Source organism: Salminus brasiliensis, chromosome 8 (genome assembly GCF_030463535.1).
Source record: "Salminus brasiliensis chromosome 8, fSalBra1.hap2, whole genome shotgun sequence".
Taxonomy (NCBI): Eukaryota; Metazoa; Chordata; class Actinopteri; order Characiformes; family Bryconidae; genus Salminus; species Salminus brasiliensis.
In genome coordinates this window covers 24,122,382-24,142,068 of record NC_132885.1, presented here as the reverse complement: position 1 = coordinate 24,142,068, position 19,687 = coordinate 24,122,382, and the positions used below count along the sequence as shown (strand labels likewise).

At 40.4% G+C, this 19,687-nt stretch overlaps 2 protein-coding genes across 3 annotated transcripts; both read right to left on the bottom strand.

Annotated features, from left to right (window-relative positions):
- Positions 1 to 337: 337 nt before the first annotated feature.
- Positions 338 to 5,578, bottom strand: p2ry8 (P2Y receptor family member 8). Its single transcript, XM_072685192.1, has 2 exons — positions 5,538 to 5,578; positions 338 to 2,811 (listed from the first exon to the last, which is right to left on the bottom strand). The coding sequence occupies exon 2, from the start codon at positions 2,790 to 2,792 to the stop codon at positions 1,728 to 1,730; it is 1,065 nt and encodes a 354-aa protein (XP_072541293.1). The 5' UTR covers positions 2,793 to 2,811; positions 5,538 to 5,578; the 3' UTR covers positions 338 to 1,727.
- Positions 5,579 to 11,258: 5,680 nt separating this feature from the next.
- On the bottom strand, positions 11,259 to 19,687 carry upf3a (UPF3A regulator of nonsense mediated mRNA decay). 2 transcript variants are annotated; one of them, XM_072686182.1, is made up of 11 exons: positions 19,253 to 19,687; positions 17,923 to 18,029; positions 17,720 to 17,826; positions 17,520 to 17,618; positions 17,242 to 17,352; positions 17,084 to 17,139; positions 16,832 to 16,990; positions 16,616 to 16,749; positions 15,408 to 15,696; positions 14,874 to 14,951; positions 11,259 to 12,573 (listed from the first exon to the last, which is right to left on the bottom strand). In XM_072686182.1, exons 1-11 carry the CDS (start codon positions 19,391 to 19,393, stop codon positions 12,409 to 12,411), a joined length of 1,446 nt encoding a protein of 481 aa, XP_072542283.1. In that variant the 5' UTR covers positions 19,394 to 19,687; the 3' UTR covers positions 11,259 to 12,408. The 2 variants fall into 2 exon arrangements, with proteins under 2 accessions (XP_072542283.1, XP_072542284.1); XM_072686183.1 differs by lacking the exon at positions 14,874 to 14,951 and having other exon boundaries at positions 19,253 to 19,686.

The window sequence follows — 19,687 nt, the reverse complement described above, 5'->3', positions numbered from 1 at the left end:
TGCTGAAAGACTCCTAAGAACTGCAGTATGAGTGGATGGGATTAAACTGTGGTAGACTGAATAGGACCTGTGACACCAGAGAAACAGTGAATTCAACACAGGCTTGGAATTGTCAGTGCAGTATAGCTTCTATATATATATATATATATATATATATATATATATATATATATATATATATATAGAGAGAGAGAGAGAGAGATATATATATATAGAGAGAGAGAGAGATATATATATATATATAGAGAGAGAGAGAGATAGATAGATAGATAGAGATATATATCTATATATAAGCCAAGTTGCTGTAAAGAGTTTATTTCAAGTAATGTACAGCATTTCCTATGGTCCAGAATTATTTACACAGTGGACGGAGCAGCTACAGGGTTCAAACCATGGAAGAAACTAAAAACAGACAAATTTGTTTGTTTATTTATTTATATATTTAAACTCAAATATCCATAAAACAAATGGAGGTTCTCCATAATGCTAAAAAACTTTAAAAAAACATTTTTTATTTAATTTTTCATTTTACAAGTTGTTGCAGTGGCAAAAACTGGAGTATAACACAATGTAATATAGTCAACATGAAACAAACACATTATTTAAACACATTTCAGAAATACTAAATCCCTGAGATCCTTAATCTGCATTTAAATCAAATTAGGGATGCATTATAATATCTGAATCAGATGTAAAGATTTAACAAACATTTAAGGATGTATGTTTTGAACTGCCAAAGAGCATAATGTTTAGATGACACTGAGCTAATTTATTAACGTATCTGTATTTAATGCTTTTTACTGTATTTGTAACTGGTCGCAAATACAACAAAGCATGCCGGTATGCCCCGAACCTGGCCCAACATCTGGCCCATATACAGCACTGAATGAATATAAAAATACAATGTACAATACATATATAACAATAAAATAGCAACATACAAAAAGTTCAAATATTAATTACAATAATTATTGTAATACTGTATTTAAAAAATGAAGCTGTCTGTTTCAGCTGTGAGAAAGCAGCATTTAATAATTTCATCTGCTTCAAAACCACCACTGCTAAAACATGCTCAACTCTAAACCACTACTGGCAAAATGACTAACATGCGTATCTGGCCCATTTCAGGGCAATCATTCATGTGAACTGAATGTCTATGTTGTGCATATAATGTATTCATGTTATATTGTAAAAGAAAATCTATAAAAGTGATATAATCAAAGAAACATTATCACGAAAAAGAAAAAAATATATATGTTACACATCAAATGCCAGAATGAGGAATGTCAGTGCATCCAAAACTTAAATTATGGTTACATTTAGTCAGTGGTGACATTTTGCAAGAGAGCAAATTACAATTGAACAACAGAACTGAAGCAGAAATCTAAGCAATTTTGCTGCAACATAGTTTAACCATATTTATTTTTTTACAATAAACATTCAGGAGTAACACAGATAGTTACCTTTTACGGGGTGATCCCAAAAAATAACAGAATACTTATTCACATGCTACATGAGCACAACTCCAAAAAGCTTAAATATTGAAGTTGAAAGCTACAAGACAAGAAGAAGCACTACCAATATCATGGGATTTGATTTGGCATGTCACATGAGCAGTCTGGCTTCCCCTTAATGGCTGAGGAGAGTCAAAACAGAACAAAAACATGAGACCACACAAAGAAATGAGTGCAAATTCACAGTTGGAAAAAAAGGTTGTCTTTTTTTAACTACAAGCTGGCATTGCCCTGATTATTGTGCCTCTCTACGTTCCCATCTTCTTCATTACCATTAGAAACATTGCGACCTGAGAACAAGCTGTCTCTGTGACCATCAGTCATTTCATTTTCCAGCGTGCTGAGGCTCCGCAGCCCCAACATCTGTCTCATCTTTCGGCGGAACTCCTTTGAGGCGAAATAGTAAATGAATGGGTCTACACAGCTGTTGATGCAGCTAAGCGACAGGGACAGCTTGTAGTACATGTACAGAGACTTTTTGAAGAACAGCCGGGTGATTGAATGTGCCAGCAGCAATATGTTGTTGGGCGCAAAGCAGACCACAAAAACGAACAAGACGATGAAGGCCAGGCGCACAGCACGGGCTTTCTGGTTGCTCTTGGAGCTGTTGACCAGGGCACAGATGATCCTGATATAGCAGTACACAGTTATGATGAAGGGGCAGAGGAACAGCACCACAAACAAGGCAAACAGGAAGGCAGCCCAGTGTGCGGTTGTCGGAAGCATGTCCTTCTTCAGAACGTCAAAGCAAGTGGTGATGTTGAGGTCTCTAACATGAAACGTCAAATCTGTGGTCTCCAGTGGGCTGAGAATAGCCAGGACTATGGCCCACATGACCATGCATGAGCAAATAGCATACTTGGTCTTGTGCCTCCACTCCCTGAAGCGCATGACCTGCACAATGCCCATGTAGCGATCAACGCTTATCGCAGTCATTGTCAGAATGGAGCAATACATGTTGGCAAAGAAGACTACGGTGAGGATGTTGCACATGCTCGGGCCCAGCGTCCAGTTGTAGCCTTGCATCTGGTATATAAACTGAAAGGGGAGCACTAAGCCCAGGGCAAGGTCAGTGATGGTCAGGTTGATCATGAAGATGATGGAGGGAGTCTTTGGGGATGTGCGAAGCAACAGCAGCCACAAGGACAGGCCATTTCCACAGAGGTTGACCACAGTCACAACCATGTAGATGGCTGAGACAAGATTGCTCGACCATTTGGTTTGAAGTATAGACAGGGTGGCATTGTCCAGCTTGCTGACAGTGCTGCTCATGTTCATGGTTGCTTTGCTGAAGTATCTGTGGGGGCATAGAGAGACCAACAGATGCTGCATTGGACTTCAAACCACAATCTACCGAGTGTGAACAACATCCGCTTTGCTCAAAGAGTGAAAATGCATGTATCAAGACTGTATACGGACCATAGTATCAATTCTTCTTACTTTCAGAATTGCTGTGTAATTATACTTAATAATCATTCATTATACATTGATTATTGTTTTGTAAATCAAGTCATTCAGAATAGTCCGGTGTGGGATGAGCTGTTCTTAAGTCAGTGTCCACCATGGTGAGTCGTATGATTAAGAAAATGTGGTCTGATCGTGACCAAAGTCACAATTTATAGACAAACACAGTCTAACTACATTTGTCTTACATTTGCACACCTCATATTTCTTTTTGAGCAAACCGAATAAGCATCCTCAGTGCAGGCTAGAAAAAGTAAGTAGTAATGACCGAGAGCTCAGTAAAGGAGAGGAGATTGGAAGTGTGGGATTTGTAGGTGCTTTGCTTATTATATAAAGACACAAAATCTGATCACTAACAAATCTGTTATTCTTAAGAAAGAGTAGTTAGTAATGCTTCTAGGAAAACAATGCTTCTAAGAAAATCTTTTATGAACAGAGGAGACAAAAGTACAAATTTTCTTGGGCCCTTAATGTAATATCACACAGCATCAGGATATTGTTATGTGGCCTCAATATACCGTACCTTCACATGACCTCAGTATTCAACTTTTGCACACTATTTCTGGAGGAAAAAGAACACTATAAGGTAGGATAATGTAGCATTATAAGGCAGCAGTCCACAACCTAAAGCTGAAGAGATGTTGGGTGATGCAACAAGACAATGACCCAAAAGCAGACATTAAACAACTAAAGAATGGGTGAAAAGGCAGATTTGTGTTTTGGCATGATCAAGTCAGAGTCCTGACCTTAACCCTATTGAGATGCTGTGTCATGATCTGAAGAAGGCTGTGCAGGTATTCCAGAAATACAGATGAACTGAAACTATAAAATATTGATGCATTTGCAGAGAGGAATGGTCCAAATGTTCACCTCAACATTGTGCAAATTCTATTTGCAATTACAGGAAACGAATAGGTGGAGGCTATTGCTGCCAAAGGTACTCAATGCACTCAGTAAAAGACATGAACTGTTCAAACGTTTGTGTGATTATTTTAGTTAGATTGGGTTAGAATTGTGACAATCGGACCACGTTTAATTTGCAAGCACAGCAGTAATCCAGAAAACTCCACAGGGTTCACTTATGGTTTTCTTAAACTGTAAAACATTTTTTTTATTACTATTATTGTGTAGTGAATAGTATGACTGTAATACAATGACTATAATAAAATGACGTCCCCTGGTTTCTATCACCACTGCTGTCAAGAGATGTAAGTAAATAAGTCTCTTTGGCATTGCATATTTCACACCAGACCACCCAAATGACTTTGCATACATCTCAGCCACTGAATTATATATAAATGATGAAATGAAGGTCCCCTTTTTAACAAGCTACTAAGCTACTAATGCCAAGCTACTAAGGAAATGTAATTTTAGATAATTTGCACTATTTGTGTCTTTTGCTACAGAGATAAGTTTCTATGTTATAGTGCAGAGCATGGTAAGAACAGGATGTGCTAGGGTGTTGGTTGAGTTTCTCACATTGCACAAAATTCTCACTCATAGCTGTTCCTAACCACACGATGCAGTTGGCATACACACTGAAGAAATCTCAGTTTATCGGAAGCATGATAATCAACACTCTTTTAATCTGTACAGTTTTGTATTGACCATGTGTGACAGATATTAGGATTTTTCTGGCACCTTTTTTTTTTACAACTTCGAAATGCATCATAGGCTTTACACACCTACGTCATCCATGCTGCACTGATTTTTTTTAACCCTCTTTTCTTGAGGTGCTGTTTGCTGTATACCTACTAGATGTCCAGTCTGAGGTTAGGTGGTTTCTGGCACCTCCTTTGAGATGATCTTACGTTCGTCCCTACTGAACAACAGCTGGACCTGTTAGGTTTGCTCTTATTGCTTTATAGTTTTTGCTGCTGCTATGACAGCCTACATGCTAGTAGTAGTTATCCGGACATGCTGTGCCCTTCAAGTGTGGTTGTGAATTCTGTAACAGAACGTTTGTTTGACACATTTTCATGTGAGTAACTTTCACACAAATGCATAGAACCATGTCCTAGAGGCCTATAAACAGGGTATAAGCTGTGAAAGAGTTCCGCTGTGTAAGCTTATCCTCGATCTTTTGCCATTGAAACTTGCTGAAAGAGAATAATTGATATAATTTTAGAATATTTTATCCACCTCTAAGTATTTGCCATCAAAAACATCAAAGCTCGAAAGACTGAATTTTGTAAGAAAGCCTACCAACGACAACACCAGTGACATCACATCACTGAATCAAACAGGTTATACCCAAAATTGCCCCACTATAATACAACTGCACACACATCATAACACCTCACACCCACTCCAAGCCACTCCAATCCATCCATGCAAATCATCAGTGTCCGATACCAACAAAACAGTTGCTAACTATTGACAAAAACATTGACCTAACTTTGGAAAAAACATGCAAATTCCAAATATGTATAAACGTCTGCTTCTAAAAGAAAGAAAGAATATGCTGTGCACATGTTTTGTAATTGCCTGAAGAATAAATGAAGGCAGTCTAGAAGGTGCCTTGTTGTTTGTGGTTGAGTTGGGTTCCAATGCACTTACCTCAAAAAGAACAAGCAGCTCTGCCACGTGTGTGATATGCAGGCAGTTGGCGTGGTATATGACTGTTAGAGTCAGGAAACAAACTGTTGTACTGTCTCGACAGTAGCCAGAGAGAGGAAGTGCGTCACCACACCTTCTCAAATTCACAGTTAAGACAAAAAGTGAAATTTGCTCACTAAATGAAAAGAACTGAATTAATTAGGCATGTTATACTCTGCCCAATTCAAGCTCAACCGGGCTTCATTTCCAAGGATAAAAGAAGTCCATTAAGAAAACAAATGGATGACATGTGGACATGTTTGTGGCCACTGACCACTGCATACCTGAAAAAACCCACAAGACCTGCCTGATGATTTGGAAGTGGCTAAGACCCTCATTGTTGCCTGCCCATTGTTCTTGCTTTTAACACATCCCCTTCAAGAACTAACATATCCACCCCTTGACAGATGGGTGGATGAAGGTAATCGATGTTTTCACTTCAGCTGGCAGTGGTGCTAATGTCATGATGATTGGTATATATATATATATATATATATATATATATATATATATATATATATATATATATATATATATGACACTCCTTTTAATGAGAGCATTCAGCTACTTTACACTTCACATATGACATTTAGTTGAGCATGAGCAGCTTGTTTAATTGCCATAGAAAAGCATCACCAATATAGCAAGGCACCCTGAAGCAGCCAGGCATGAGTCTAAAGTCACCACGCCCAATGCCATCCGGTGGATTGGTAGGTTTAGCTATAAAGCCACACAGCACTGGATTGAGGAGCAGTGGAACTGACTTCTCTAGAGCACTTGAGCTCTAGCCTAAACATCTGGCAAAAGTTTGAATGGCCTTTTGTATCTGTAACAAATCATCAATTTTCAGTACCTGACTTCACTGACCTCACTCTCATGGCCAAATGCCATAAAATCTTCACAGCAATGTTCCAAAATCTAACATGAGAACTTTTAGCAAAGCAGGTGTCTACAAACTATTGGACATCTAGTGTATATACCTACATAAATACTTGAATGTTCATAAATGTATTCAATTAGTTACTTTCTTTTTTTTTAGAGATGTTTAGGTCTTATCCATGTAAGCTGATGCAGCCACCAATTCTCAAAATGGTTTTCTTTTGTAACCATAATCAGCTCGTTAAAAGTAAAACACCGGCCTTTTTGGGTCTGTTTGTCGTTTGTACAGCACAGTCTGAGCGGATGTGGGAAGAGAAATTATGCCACAGAAACCATCGAACACACCCAGACCCACACTACCAAGCAAGCATGCGGACATCCTCCACACCAAAGGGAAATGCAGACTAAGCTCGCACGAACCAGTCGATCATAACACTGCTATCATCTGTTAAAAGATATTATTATAAATTACCTTCACTGCCAGGTTACAGATGTTTTATACTAAGGTCTATCAGATGTGTACTGCTGCTGTTATCCTTGACTGTTTCTCAGTGGTTGATGTGTTCACCAACCTGGCTGCCCTCACCGCCACTCTTAACCAGAGTTTAGTGGTTTTGTGCTCAGACTCAGTAGCTAGCTTTTACTTCTGGTCATTGTGTGCTCTTAGTGTTTAGAGTAAGATAAAGTTTATTTATTACTTTTAATATTTAATACATCTTAGGTCTTAAGCCATTGTGTTTATTCTATAGTTCTCTAATCCTGGGCAGGCTTCACGACCTCATCCACTTCAGGTGCTATGTTCTTCCAGACCAAGCAGCGGGGGAAAAAAATGCAGGTCATGGCGTGGATGTTGTTACATGCCTTCTCTCCACACGCTCGTAGGGTCTGCGTTCATATACTTTCCACCACAGCAGATAAGAATTCCTGTTGGATTTAGAAAAGGGGAACATGGTGAAAGGTACAGCACAACAATTTTTGGGTTGTTAAGGCCTCTTTTATACTTTATAATTGATTGAAATGTTCTTACAATATAGTTTGCACAGGTGTGACAAAGTTAGTAAGGTTGGTAATCAGGGTGTTGCGTTTTGAAGGCCAAAGTGTGCTAAATTATGCAGTTTGTGTTTAGAGATGTGATTAGGCTGATTTGTGAGTAAGAACTAATGGAATTATGACAAACATTTAGCAGTTTGGAGTCAAATGGTTGATACATGTTTTCAGAATTGTGTGCATAGTTCTTTGTTTGTGTGTAAACAATTGGGGAAAATACATTGAGGCAAAAAGATAATGATAAAAGATAAAAGACCAAAAGATAATGCATTGAGGCTGCAAGATAAAAATCTGAGGCCACAAGAAAATATTTTAAGGCTATATGATAATATACTGAGGTCACAAGACAATATCCTGAGGCTATGTGATAATACATTATATTGATGACACAAGACAATATCCTGAAGCCATGTGATAATATATAGAGGCCACAAGGTGATAATATAGTATATTGAGGACACAAGACCATATCCTGAGGCCATGTAATAATACTGTATATTGAGGCCACAAGACAATATCCTGAGGCCACAAGACAGTATCCTGAGACAATGTAATAATATATTGAGGCCACAAGACAATATCCAGAGGTCATAATATGTTGAGACAATTTACTGAGACCACGTGATAGTACTGTATATTGAGGCCACATAACAATTTCCTGAGGCTCTGTGATTTTTTTTTTGTTTTATTTGGATCCCCATTAGCTGCTATTGCAATAATCTTCCTGGGGTTCGACAAACATAAAAAAAAAACAAAAAAAAAAACAAAGCAAGACACATACATATCCGTACCTACATATACACACATACCTACATAAGCATATGAATATAGTCACATAAAGAAGAATACAAATAGTATTCTTCTTTATGCCACTATATTCTTATATGTATGTAGGTATGTGTATGTATGTGTGTCTTATGTAGGTGTATGTGTGTATATGTAGGTATGTGGGATATTACATTTAGGGGCCCAAGACAATATTCTGAGGCTGTGTGAAAATACAACGAAGCCACGAGACAATATCCTGAGGCCATATATTATCTTGTTGCCATGTTGCCTTCATCATCAACTCACCATCATGTCACCATCAGTCTCGTTAGGTCCCGAATCCAATTTCATCATTTAAAAAACATATAAAGTGAAGTAGAAATGACAGCTGACTCTTTGTTTGTACGGGTCATCTCATTGCTGTATCGTGTTTCCTGTTATTCAGTGTTTCCTGTTATGAGTACAGGTCTTTATACAGCCATTTAATGCAACCCTGCTTTCATATGTGGGCTTAATTTGACACTTCTGTGTTCTCCACTGTTTGCGCAATGATGCTGCAATTAACAGAGCAGTATGTATGTCCAAATGTTTGTAGACGCCTGCTTACCTAACAGTTCTTCTTCAGCCAGTTCCCTCTTTATCAGTAACAGCCTCTACTCTTCTGAAAAGGCTTTACAGTAAATTAGATCATTGATGTGATGATCTGAATGTATTCAGCCACCTGAGCAATAGTGAGGCCAGGTAGTGATGTTTAGTGATTAGTTCACGATCACAAACGCCACTCAAGCTTTCTCACTAAATTCTCTGTCACTCTAGAGAAGCAGCTGCCAGCTGCACTACTACACCCATCCAGAGAGCTTTAGTAATGAAGTCATTTTAACCAATTATGATCAATTAACACTTTGAAGGTTTAGGAACTAAAGAAGTCCTGAAGGCTGGGCAGCACCAATTCCAATGAGGAACCCACACTTTTTCTTATGCAGCACAGCTGATACTATTCATTAGCCAAAGCTCATCCTGTGCTGGGTCAGGTGTGTTATTGGAGGTAAAAAAAAAAAAAAAGAGTATGGTGTCACACATATTCGTTAACGTTCCATTCGTTGAATAATAAAGCAGAGTGTTCAGAGTGTGAGAACTAAGGGTGGAGTTGTAAGCGATTCATTCATATCCTACCTCCTCCTTCATTGTGGTCATAACGAGTTGACTCAATCCAAGTAAATGTGCAAGACCGAAACCAGTCATGAGCTGGCTGTTACAGTGTCAGACTTACACCAGCCCAAACTATTGCGGGGCCAGACGGCACTTTCACATGGGAGAGGCTAAAAATGCTGTGACAGCGGAAACACATTGGTTTCTGTTTGAAAATTAATCCATTTATTGTGAAACTGATGCTTAAGTGTGCCGTGTTTTGTTCTTTTATCCGTTATGCTGCTTCTTGCTCACCAGATGGAGACATTTCTCGAGTGAGAGAAAAAGTTGTATTGTTTTGAAGTATTGTTTAAATATAGTTAAAACATTTTAAAGCAGTTTTATGTTCATTTATGCTTATCATATCCATATTCCTTTTGAATGACTCAATTCTTTCTCATTCACTCATATAAAGATCTGACCACGACCCTGAGATGTAATCATGAGCAGTGGTGGCTCAGCAGTTAGAGCGCCGGGCTATCGATAACAGGGTTGTGGGTTCGATACCCGGGCTTGGCAAGCTGCCACTGTTGGGCCCTTGAGCAAAGCCCTTTTCCCTCTCTGCTTCCTGGGCGCTGGAGTTGGCTGCCCACTGCTCTGGGTGTGTGTGTGTGTACTCACTGCCCCTAGTTTACTAGTGTGTGTGTTCACTACCACAGATGGGTTAAATGCAGAGGACACTGTACCGTGACAAATACCTGCACCTTTACCTTTTAATATGTCCTTTACAGCATCATTTTAAAGACCTTTTTTGGAGTATGTACCTTAACGTTTAACAGTGTGTCACAATACAAGGGGCTCCTGTTGCAATGTTTTCAAGCCATAACAGAATATTTTAAAGAGTGTTTTAACAGGGTTACAGGGTTTTTGCAGAGCACTGGCTGGTAATGCTTGGATATTGAGCACTGCATATGAATTTACAAAGGCCTTTATCTTTTTATTACCTTCTTTCCCTTAGTGGACCTTTTCAGCATCTTTGAAGATGCCGTAAGACTCTTAGGAGCAAATAGACAATACAAAGAAAACATAGAAGAAGTGCCTATCAATAAGTCTTAATCAATCCCCATTTTTCTACTAAGGATGTTTGGTTGGTGTGCTCTGGCCTTTAGGAAGGAAAAGAAGACAAATCACCATGGCTGTTGCATGCTAGGCCAAATGGTGTGAACATCTGGTTATGTAGGCTCTGTATCTTTTAATAGCAGAAACATCTTTTTCATCCTGGCTGAGGACTAGTGGTGTAACGATACACAGAATTGTATCAAACTGACATAATACGGTGTCTCCATACAATACATTGTTACAAAACAGCAAATATTAGAAGGGCCTGACTCAGTGTCTTGTGTGCATGTGCAACAATGCACATATTTTTTAGGTTGAATTCAATGTTCAGTATTTATATTGACAAAAAAAGTTCTAGAGAGCTCAAATTATATTCTACACAAATTATGACCAAGATCAGTCATGAGAAGGCTATTACAGTGTCAGACTTACACCAGCCCAACCTATTGCGGGGCCAGACACCACTTTCACATGAGAGAGGCCAAAGATTCTGTGACAGCGGATACACGTTGCTATCTGTTTGAAAATGAATCAATTTATTGTGAAACTGATGCACACAAACTGATACATAAATTATGTTTTCTCAGATAAAACAATTTTCTGAAATATATTGATATATTTTTATGAAGAGATTATGATCAGATTATGTATTGTCTTCATTATTTTACATTACGTGAACACCCTCAGAATTTCTGTAATCATTGTAGCATCCCCTTCAGATAAACAGAATGACAACAATGCTTTGCTTAAGGTATAACATATTTATTGTAGACAAACAGTGTATGGAAATCCATCAAAAATGTCATTTGATATCTCTGAAGTATCGTATGGGAACAGATTCGGTTTTCTTGGTCTTCCAAGTGAGAGCAAAACAACCCTGTATTTCAGACATGGTGGATGAAGCGGTCAAGTGCAAATCATCTCTAAGGCATGTGACACATAGTGGCTGTCAATGATCTGGATCTTGCACGTAAAAACTGTGAACAGCGTTTAGAAAAATCATTCAAATGACATCTCACATGACTTAAGTGACCCGAGTAAAACTGGAGCTAATTGTCTTCAGTAGCTTTTAATGGAACACACACTTTGTTCTTCTTGGCTCGCAGGATGAAACAGTGATCTTAAAACAGCTAAAGATCTAGAAGTACCTAGAAGTACCACAAGCACACGAAAAGCCACACTGCAGGTCTAACACAGAGGATAGTTAGCACTCAAAGGCATCATTTTTAGCGTTATTATTACTATTATTATTATCTGAAATAAAGAGGAGCATGCTCAATTCTGAAATCAAGTCAGTGCTGTTATATCCAGGATCAAAAAAGCAATGTGCATGCACACGCACACACACACACACACACACACACACACACACACACACAGAAATATCTTAATAGTTTCTCTTACAGAGCCATACTGCAGATTAGACGCTTAAACATACATTTCGTATATTAAAAATACGGATTTCACAACATGTTTTTATGATCTTTACAGCAAAATCTATACGCTATCCATAAACTCTCTAGTCTGTCGGAATCCATTTGATTCACTACAAAAAGGCATAGAAATCTGTCCTCGGTAAATGATGAGGTATACGATCTCGGACGAGTGTTCAACAGATAAAGTGTGCTGAGTTCCTGTGGTGGGGTGTAGAAAACGTGAATCCAAACAGGCAGTGATCTTTGACATACAGTAGCCTCCATGAACATTCACATAACTATTCATGACTCTGTACATACTGGTGACGTAGTGCATGAGAATGAGGGAGGAGACAGGCTCCGTTCACAACACTCACCGACGGCATAAAGGAAACACAACATGATTAAACAGGCCGATACTTCAGCTGTATTATTGCCCTTCTATATCCCTGCCTCGAGCGGAGCTACGCTTTCTGTCACTCATCTCCACTTTTCTCAGAGCCCGTCCCTAAGGCCAGCTCGTAGCAGTGCTCGGCTCCAGACTCTGGAGAGATGGGGCTGAAGTCGAAGGCTTTGTTCCCGGAGCCCATGCGCTTACGGTTGCGGGCGCCTGGCTGGTACAGCTGCATGGCAGGCCGGTCCTGTCCCGAGACAAGAGCGATAAAACAATAATGCTTTATAATTAATGCATCAACTCTGAGCACCCCCCAAAAAGACCTGTTTAAGCAGAGCAAAAAGTAAACCGCTCTCTGGCTCTGATCAGTGTCCTCCCCCCCATATTAAAAAGTTTAGAGCAGCACGCAACACGTTTTTGACAGCAAAAGCACTGAAATCTGTTTTCCCTTTTGGTAACTTTTTGGTTACTACAGTTTAACTTAGGGGTGGGTGGCATGGTAAAAATATTACATAATGATATTTAATGACATTTTACATATCGCTGCTGTACAACATGTATGTCTCTACATCTATAACTCTGGATGAATTGACCAATAGAAATGCTTTAAATTACTTGAAATGAACTCTTATTTTACATTAACCTTCATTCAAAGTTGAGCACATTTTTGCCTTCTCCTGTAAACTCACCATTTTGGAGATACAGGTTTTTCATTGGACAGTGACGGTATATATATATATGTATTGACAAAATGCACCAGTCTCAGCAAATAAAAAAAAACTGTCTAAATACTATCCTATACTTGGTACAATGATTTTTATTCAAATTTTATTGCACTTCATCCAATTAAACTTACTGCGTTCTGTGTAATGAATTGTGGAGTAGGTCAATGTTCTTCAAGCTTTGCTGAAATCTACTCTCATATTCTCACAAAAATATCTCACATATTCTCAAAAAGTCCTGATCACAAAATGTTCCAAAATACTGTCATACTGCCCACCTCTAGTTTAACTGTTTCGTAAACCATCACTTTTGGTTTTGAAATTGGGTCTCAAAAAACATTTGGTTCAAAATGACTTGATTACTAAAGCTTTTTGGATGGGTGTAGCGATACAGTCAGCACACAATTTCATTAGATTGTCGATACTAGGTTCGCAATTTGATATTCTTGCTATATTTTAAATAAAATATCCTATGGCATAAGGAAAAATTATCCATGATCTTGCACAACATATTATTATTATATATATATTTTAGGAGCTGGAAGTGTGTCATACAACACTGAGCATGCTGTTAAATTAAACATTGAGATTGAGAGTTTTTTGTCTGATGCTAAACATGCTCACATGTGTAAGTCGGGAGTGTGCGGTATAAAACTGAATGTGCTGGTGTGGTTTACATTAAGGATGGCAGTGTGACGAGTTGGTGACGTTGAGTTGAGAGTGTGGCGTATGTTTTTAAAACTAAAAAATAAGAAGTTGAGAGCTGAGAATGTTAATGTTTATTATCTGTGTTAATAATAATAATATACACTATTTAAAACAATAGTTGTATGTTCTAGTTTCCTGATCTAACACTCTATCCACAAGCTAATAGACCAGACATATGTTAATACGTTAATCAAACTAAGCTAATTTGTTAATTTCATGATACAACACAATATGATCAAACCTTATACACTATATAGACAGAAATACTGGGACGCTGGCTCATTCATAGTTTCTTCCAAAATCAAGAGTATTAAAAAGAGTTGATCCAGCTTTTTGTTGTTGGAGTAACTGCATTGCTGTGAGAATTTGATTGTATTTAGCAACAAGAGCGTTAGCGAGATCAGGATTTTGTATGATCACCACCCCACTGCATTCCCAACTCATCCTAAAAGTACTGGATGGAGCACCATCCATCATTCCAGAGAACACAGTTCCGCTGCTCGACAGCCATTGGGTGGCTTTATACCCCTCTAGCCCATGCCTGGCATTAGGCATGGTGCCACAAAGGTCATGTTTACCTGATATTGGCAGTACTTTTCTACAGGGGCTGGCAAAGCTGTGTGTCAGCAATGGGTGCAACATAAATGGCTGAATGCATTAATCAGAAGGGGTGTCCACAATATACAGTATATGTTGAATTTCTACATCATTTGTCATGTAATGTGGTGTGGGATACCTTAAGGCTGGCAGTGTGATAAACTGGTAACTTTGAATGTGCTATTGTGGGTTATGTTCGGAGTATGTAATAGGAAATTTGGTGTGCTGGTGTGAGTTGAGACAGAGAGTGTGTCGTTATGACATGCAGATGCTTCACATGCTAGTGTGGACTTCACAAGCTGTCTGTGTCTTAAAAGGTTTAAACTATGCAGTTGCATCCTATGGCAAAATTAATTGAGGTGAATTGTGTATTGTTACACCCCTAGTGCTGTGGCGCTGGGCAACATCTCCTTTTGCTGTCAAAAACGAGGCCTAGCGTGGTAAGGTGTGGGGTCTCCCAGCGTACAGCGGTGCGGTATCCCCCTCCCCTTGGGTAGAAAGGCTCAAAGGCTAGCTGTACCTTGGCTGGCAGAGCCCCTCCTATCTGGTCTGTCCCCTCAGACTGGGAGGTCCTTTTCTCCTGATGCACTAACACAGACTGAGAGACACGTTGTCTTCCATCAATCATCAAGCCCAAGATTTCCAACTCACAGCCAAATTCACAGCTAACTGCCTCGACAACACATTTAGCACTCTACGGCTCACAACACAAGCATGGGCTGCAATACAAGCCCCTGGAGGGAGGAGGATTTGTATTGCACACCCACAGCCATAATGACATGTGAATTACAATGACCACGGAGGAACAGTCTAAATGAAAACCACATAGCTGAGTGCTGGACAGACAGACTGATGAATGTTATCACTACTGTAAATGCTCTCGATGCCATGACATGTGCTTGTGTTGTCCTTAAGTAGTGACTGAACTTTCACAATAAAGTGCATGATGCTAATCACTGAGTGGATCTGGCACACACTGATGCTTATGAGGAGCTAGAGCCTGCAGTAAATGGACTGTGGCTGAGACTCTGCGGCTCCATCAGCTCTTGCTCACCTTATTGCGAATGCGCTCCTTCCTGTTGCCCATATCGTCCCTGTCCTCCTTGCCCAGCTTGTCCCCCGTCTCCGGGCAGTACGAATAGCCATGGTGATGGCCGTCTTTCTTGGCCCTGTCCTGACAGTAGCCTTTGCCCCATTTAGTCTCCTCCTTACGGCGCATGAACTTGTCGAACTCATAGTGGTGCCGCTGCCGCTTGCGCTCCTCCTCTCTGCCCCGGTGCTCCTTGTCCCGCTGCCGGCGGCCATGGCCTTCGCGCTGCTCCTTATCGCTCTCCAGCTGAGCTCTACCACAAAGAAATCCACCACATAGAAGAATCTTCAGTTGAGCAGTAGGGACAGTAGGGAGTTTGTTTTTGGTTTGTTTTTTCCATAATCAACACAAAATGCCACTTTAATGACTACTGCAATTTTAACATTCTGCAAATGTAATGCACAGCCTGAGTACTCTTGGCTCTGCATGCTGCAACTGCCTTCTTCAAATGCTACCAAAGGGTTTTCCATGGGGTTCAATTCAGGTGTGTCAACTATGACAGCAAGTCCAGAATCTTCCAGGACTTCTTTTGAAACCAGGCCTTGGTGGACTGGTATTCTTGGGATCACTGTTCCGGAGGAAGGTCCGATGATATAGGCATGATGTTTTTTTCCTGGGATTTCCTGATACTTGACTGAATCCATCTTGCCTTTGCACGCACTGCAGGTTTCCAGTGCCAGAGAAAGCAAAGCAGCCCCAGAGCACCACTGAACCACTGCCATGCTTTTTCTGTAGACAGGGTGTTCTTTTCAGTGTATACTTCATTCTTCCTCCTCCAGACATACTACGGATCCATAGGCCCGAAAAGTTCCAGTTTTGTTTTATTGGTCCACAGAACACAATCCCACAAACTCTGTGGAGCGATTAGGAAGCTGAAGCTTGGACGTCATTTGACCTTCCAATGAAGGAATTGAACAAGACAATTATCCCAAGTATACCACAAAGCACAGAAGAAGTCCTGAAAGATCCTGGATCTTTACAGTCTGAACTGAACCCTATAGAAAATCTTGGGGTGTTGGTGGGAATTGAAGAAATGGATTGCAGCATGCAAACCATACAATATTAGTGAACTGGAGGCCACTGCCAATGAGGAACTGGCTAAGATTCCTCAGGAACACTGACAGAAGCTGGTGTCTGGATATGCATCACATTTGGAGCATACAGGTCCTTACTTGTCCTTTGGTTCCTTTGACTTGGTGTGGCCAGCCGGTTTCTCCCACTTGTTCCTGTCGGTCTCTCCACTGTCTCCTTTATCTCTCAGTCTGTCTGAGTCCACCTCATCATCTCTGTCACACTTCTTCAAGAGCTAGAAAAACATTAGAATCATGGACCTTGATGTCTTAAGAAACATTTGAAAGAATAATCTGAAAGAGAAAGTGGGGCCATACTTTGATTTTGATCTCCTTTTCAGTAAGTTTCTTCTGTTTCTCTGCCTCCTTACGTTTCCGCCTCTCCTCCTCCCTGCGTTTCCTCTTCTCTTCTTCTCTTTGCCGTTTCTTTTCCAGCTCTCTCCGTCGCCTCTCTTCTCTTTTTTCCTCACGGATTCTCTGTAGTTTAAAAAAACAATGCAGTGTAAGAAGGTGAAGCTGTGAAATTTATATGTTCACCAAAAATAAAGCCTGTACTATTTGTTTCCCAACCTGTTTCTCTAATTTCTTGTTCTTAATGTATTCCAGCAGCGGTGTCGTCCTTTTCGCTGCAATGAAAAATGTTAATTGACAAATGAAATATAAGTGTCAAAGGGAAAACCACTGTCAGGTTTAGTGTGCATACTGTCAAAGCAGAAGAACATGTTTACCTATGAGCTCTCTAGTTTTAGCCTCAATCTCCCCCAGCAGTGTTTCTGGGTTGGCCATTGACTTCTCCTCATCACAAGAGTAGTTCTCCAGAAAGCGTTTGTATTCTGGGTCTGACAGGAAATAAATAATAGCACTTTATAGTGTTTTATAGTACTTTATAGACCGTCAGTATTTAAATAACCTGCTTAGTCAACTACCAGTCATTATTGATAGCCAGATTTGAACACTTCTGTTGTTGACAACACACAAAATCAGTAACCGAATAACTGACAAATACCTTCCTCAATGCTTCCTGCCTTGGCATCTTTCTTCTTGAGCTTCTTCTTGGAAACTTTTTGAAAAGGAGCAAATTCTACAATGGCTGGATACTCTTGGCCTATGTGAAGGGCAGTGGAAGAGAAGTGTTATCTTTACTAATGAAAGGGAAGCGCAGCTACAAATGCAAATACAAGTCCTGATAAAGACTAAAAGCATTACCTTTATTGTCAATGAAAACATATCCATCAAAGCGGTCTCTGAAGAGAACGATGTCCTCAGGATTTTTAAAGTTGATGTATGCTCTGGAGAAAAGATGTGGGTACAGGCTGCAGGAGAAATCATGAAAATGCTTGTTACAGATGCTTGTTGTTTTTATACCAGTACCAAACATCAGTCATTTGAGAAGTTCTAAGAAACAGCACCTTTGATCAGCCGGAAAGAATTCAAAATAGTCGAAAGAAGGCAGTGGACTGAGATGCTCTTCAAGCTGGTCTTTTGATAGACTGGGTGGCAGCCGGCGAATAACAACCTGGTATGAGACACATGCCATTGGTCACTTGGTTTCTAACAGTGTGCAACCCAAGGTCATGCATGAACTGCGGTGAGGGTGCACCCGCATATTTTTCCTTAGTTAAATCTGTAGTCAACCATATTGATCGGTAATTAAACATTTTTTCACCTGAGCAACACTGCAAAAATTAGGCCATCCCTCACTCAGCCTGCCTTCATTTTGGATCACTGCTACTCCCTTCCAGCTGGCATCAGCTTTCCCTCCATTCACGAACTCCAGCTGGTTCAGAACTCTGCTGCCTACACCACATTACACCAGTTCTCCTCCATCTCCACTGGCTTCTGGTTACAATTATCATACAATACAAAATTCCTCCACTTAGCTACGAAGCCTTTAACAATCTTGCTCCTTCTTACCGGTCTGATCCTCTTTATCCCTACAAACCCTCTTGCTCTCTGAGGTCTTCTACAGCTAGACTACTCACCGTACCTTCATCTAACCTCCAAGGGTTTGGTGACCAAGCATTTCCTAGATTTTCTCCTTGACTCCTGCTCTTTTCCACCGCTGGTCAAACAGCCAAATATTAACATTATGTTGTTTTCATTCTCATATTGTCTGTCTGTGTTTCGTCTTCTGTTTGTTTGTTTTTTTGGCTTCACATGAGCCTAAGATCACCATGCCTTAAGCTAAGCACCAGCAAAGGGCTATAAAGACCCACAGCACTGCGCTGTGAAGAAGGGAAGCTGTGTTCGTTTGAATGATGGGGCTTAAATTAAGCCCCTTGATTTCAGAAGAAACATTGGTTGGCCCAGGTGTCTATAAACTTTTGGACATGTAGGGTGTTTTCAGTTGATCTGCAGTGTTAAATCTGTTCTATAGATATTAAATGTACTTACTTACATCATGCCTACATCTCCCTGAGCCTCGCTTAGCTTAGCTAAATGGCTCTCTGGTGGCTTGTCAGCGTGTGCAGCACACAGTCTACAGACTGCACAGCACGTCGGCAAAGAGGACAAACTGGCAACGCTTCAAAAACGATGGAGAGTCCATGAACTAGACGAGCCCCTAACGCCACACACACCCATCGATCCTCCTGGTTTAAACGCGTTAGCTAGTTTGACGCGGCGGTCGCTGTCCCGGGTGCTGAATCTCCTCCACCTTCCTCCACCTCCCTCCCGCTCTCTCTCTCTCTCTCTCTGCCTCCAAAGGGCGACCACCCCCGACCCTGGCCTATAACTTACCTTAGTAAAGATTTCTTTCTTCTCCTCTTTCTGCTTTTGGTTGGCCGAGCTGCTCTCCTGCTCCCTCTGGGAGTCCCTGAACTGGATCTCGACGATGCTTCTCTCCCTGCTTCCTGTCGTCGGCTCCCTTTCAGCCCTCATTTCTCCATTTCTCCTCTCCGCCCGCGCTCGCGAGAACTCGGCGCCAACTCCCGCGAGAGTTCCGACGAAAACAAAAACAGGCGCTATGGTGGTGTTGTTGTTGTTGTTCCTGTGAGGAGTGTGTGTGCGCTACTCCGACATACATCGCAGATTATAACTAAATTGACGACGGTCCACGAAAAAGATTTAACTCCAGAAATATAAACCTGAAGGGCACGCTGTCTCACACATGTCCAAAAGTAAACAGACACTCCTTCCTAACTGGAGAATTCAGCTGCTTATGGAAAGACGCTT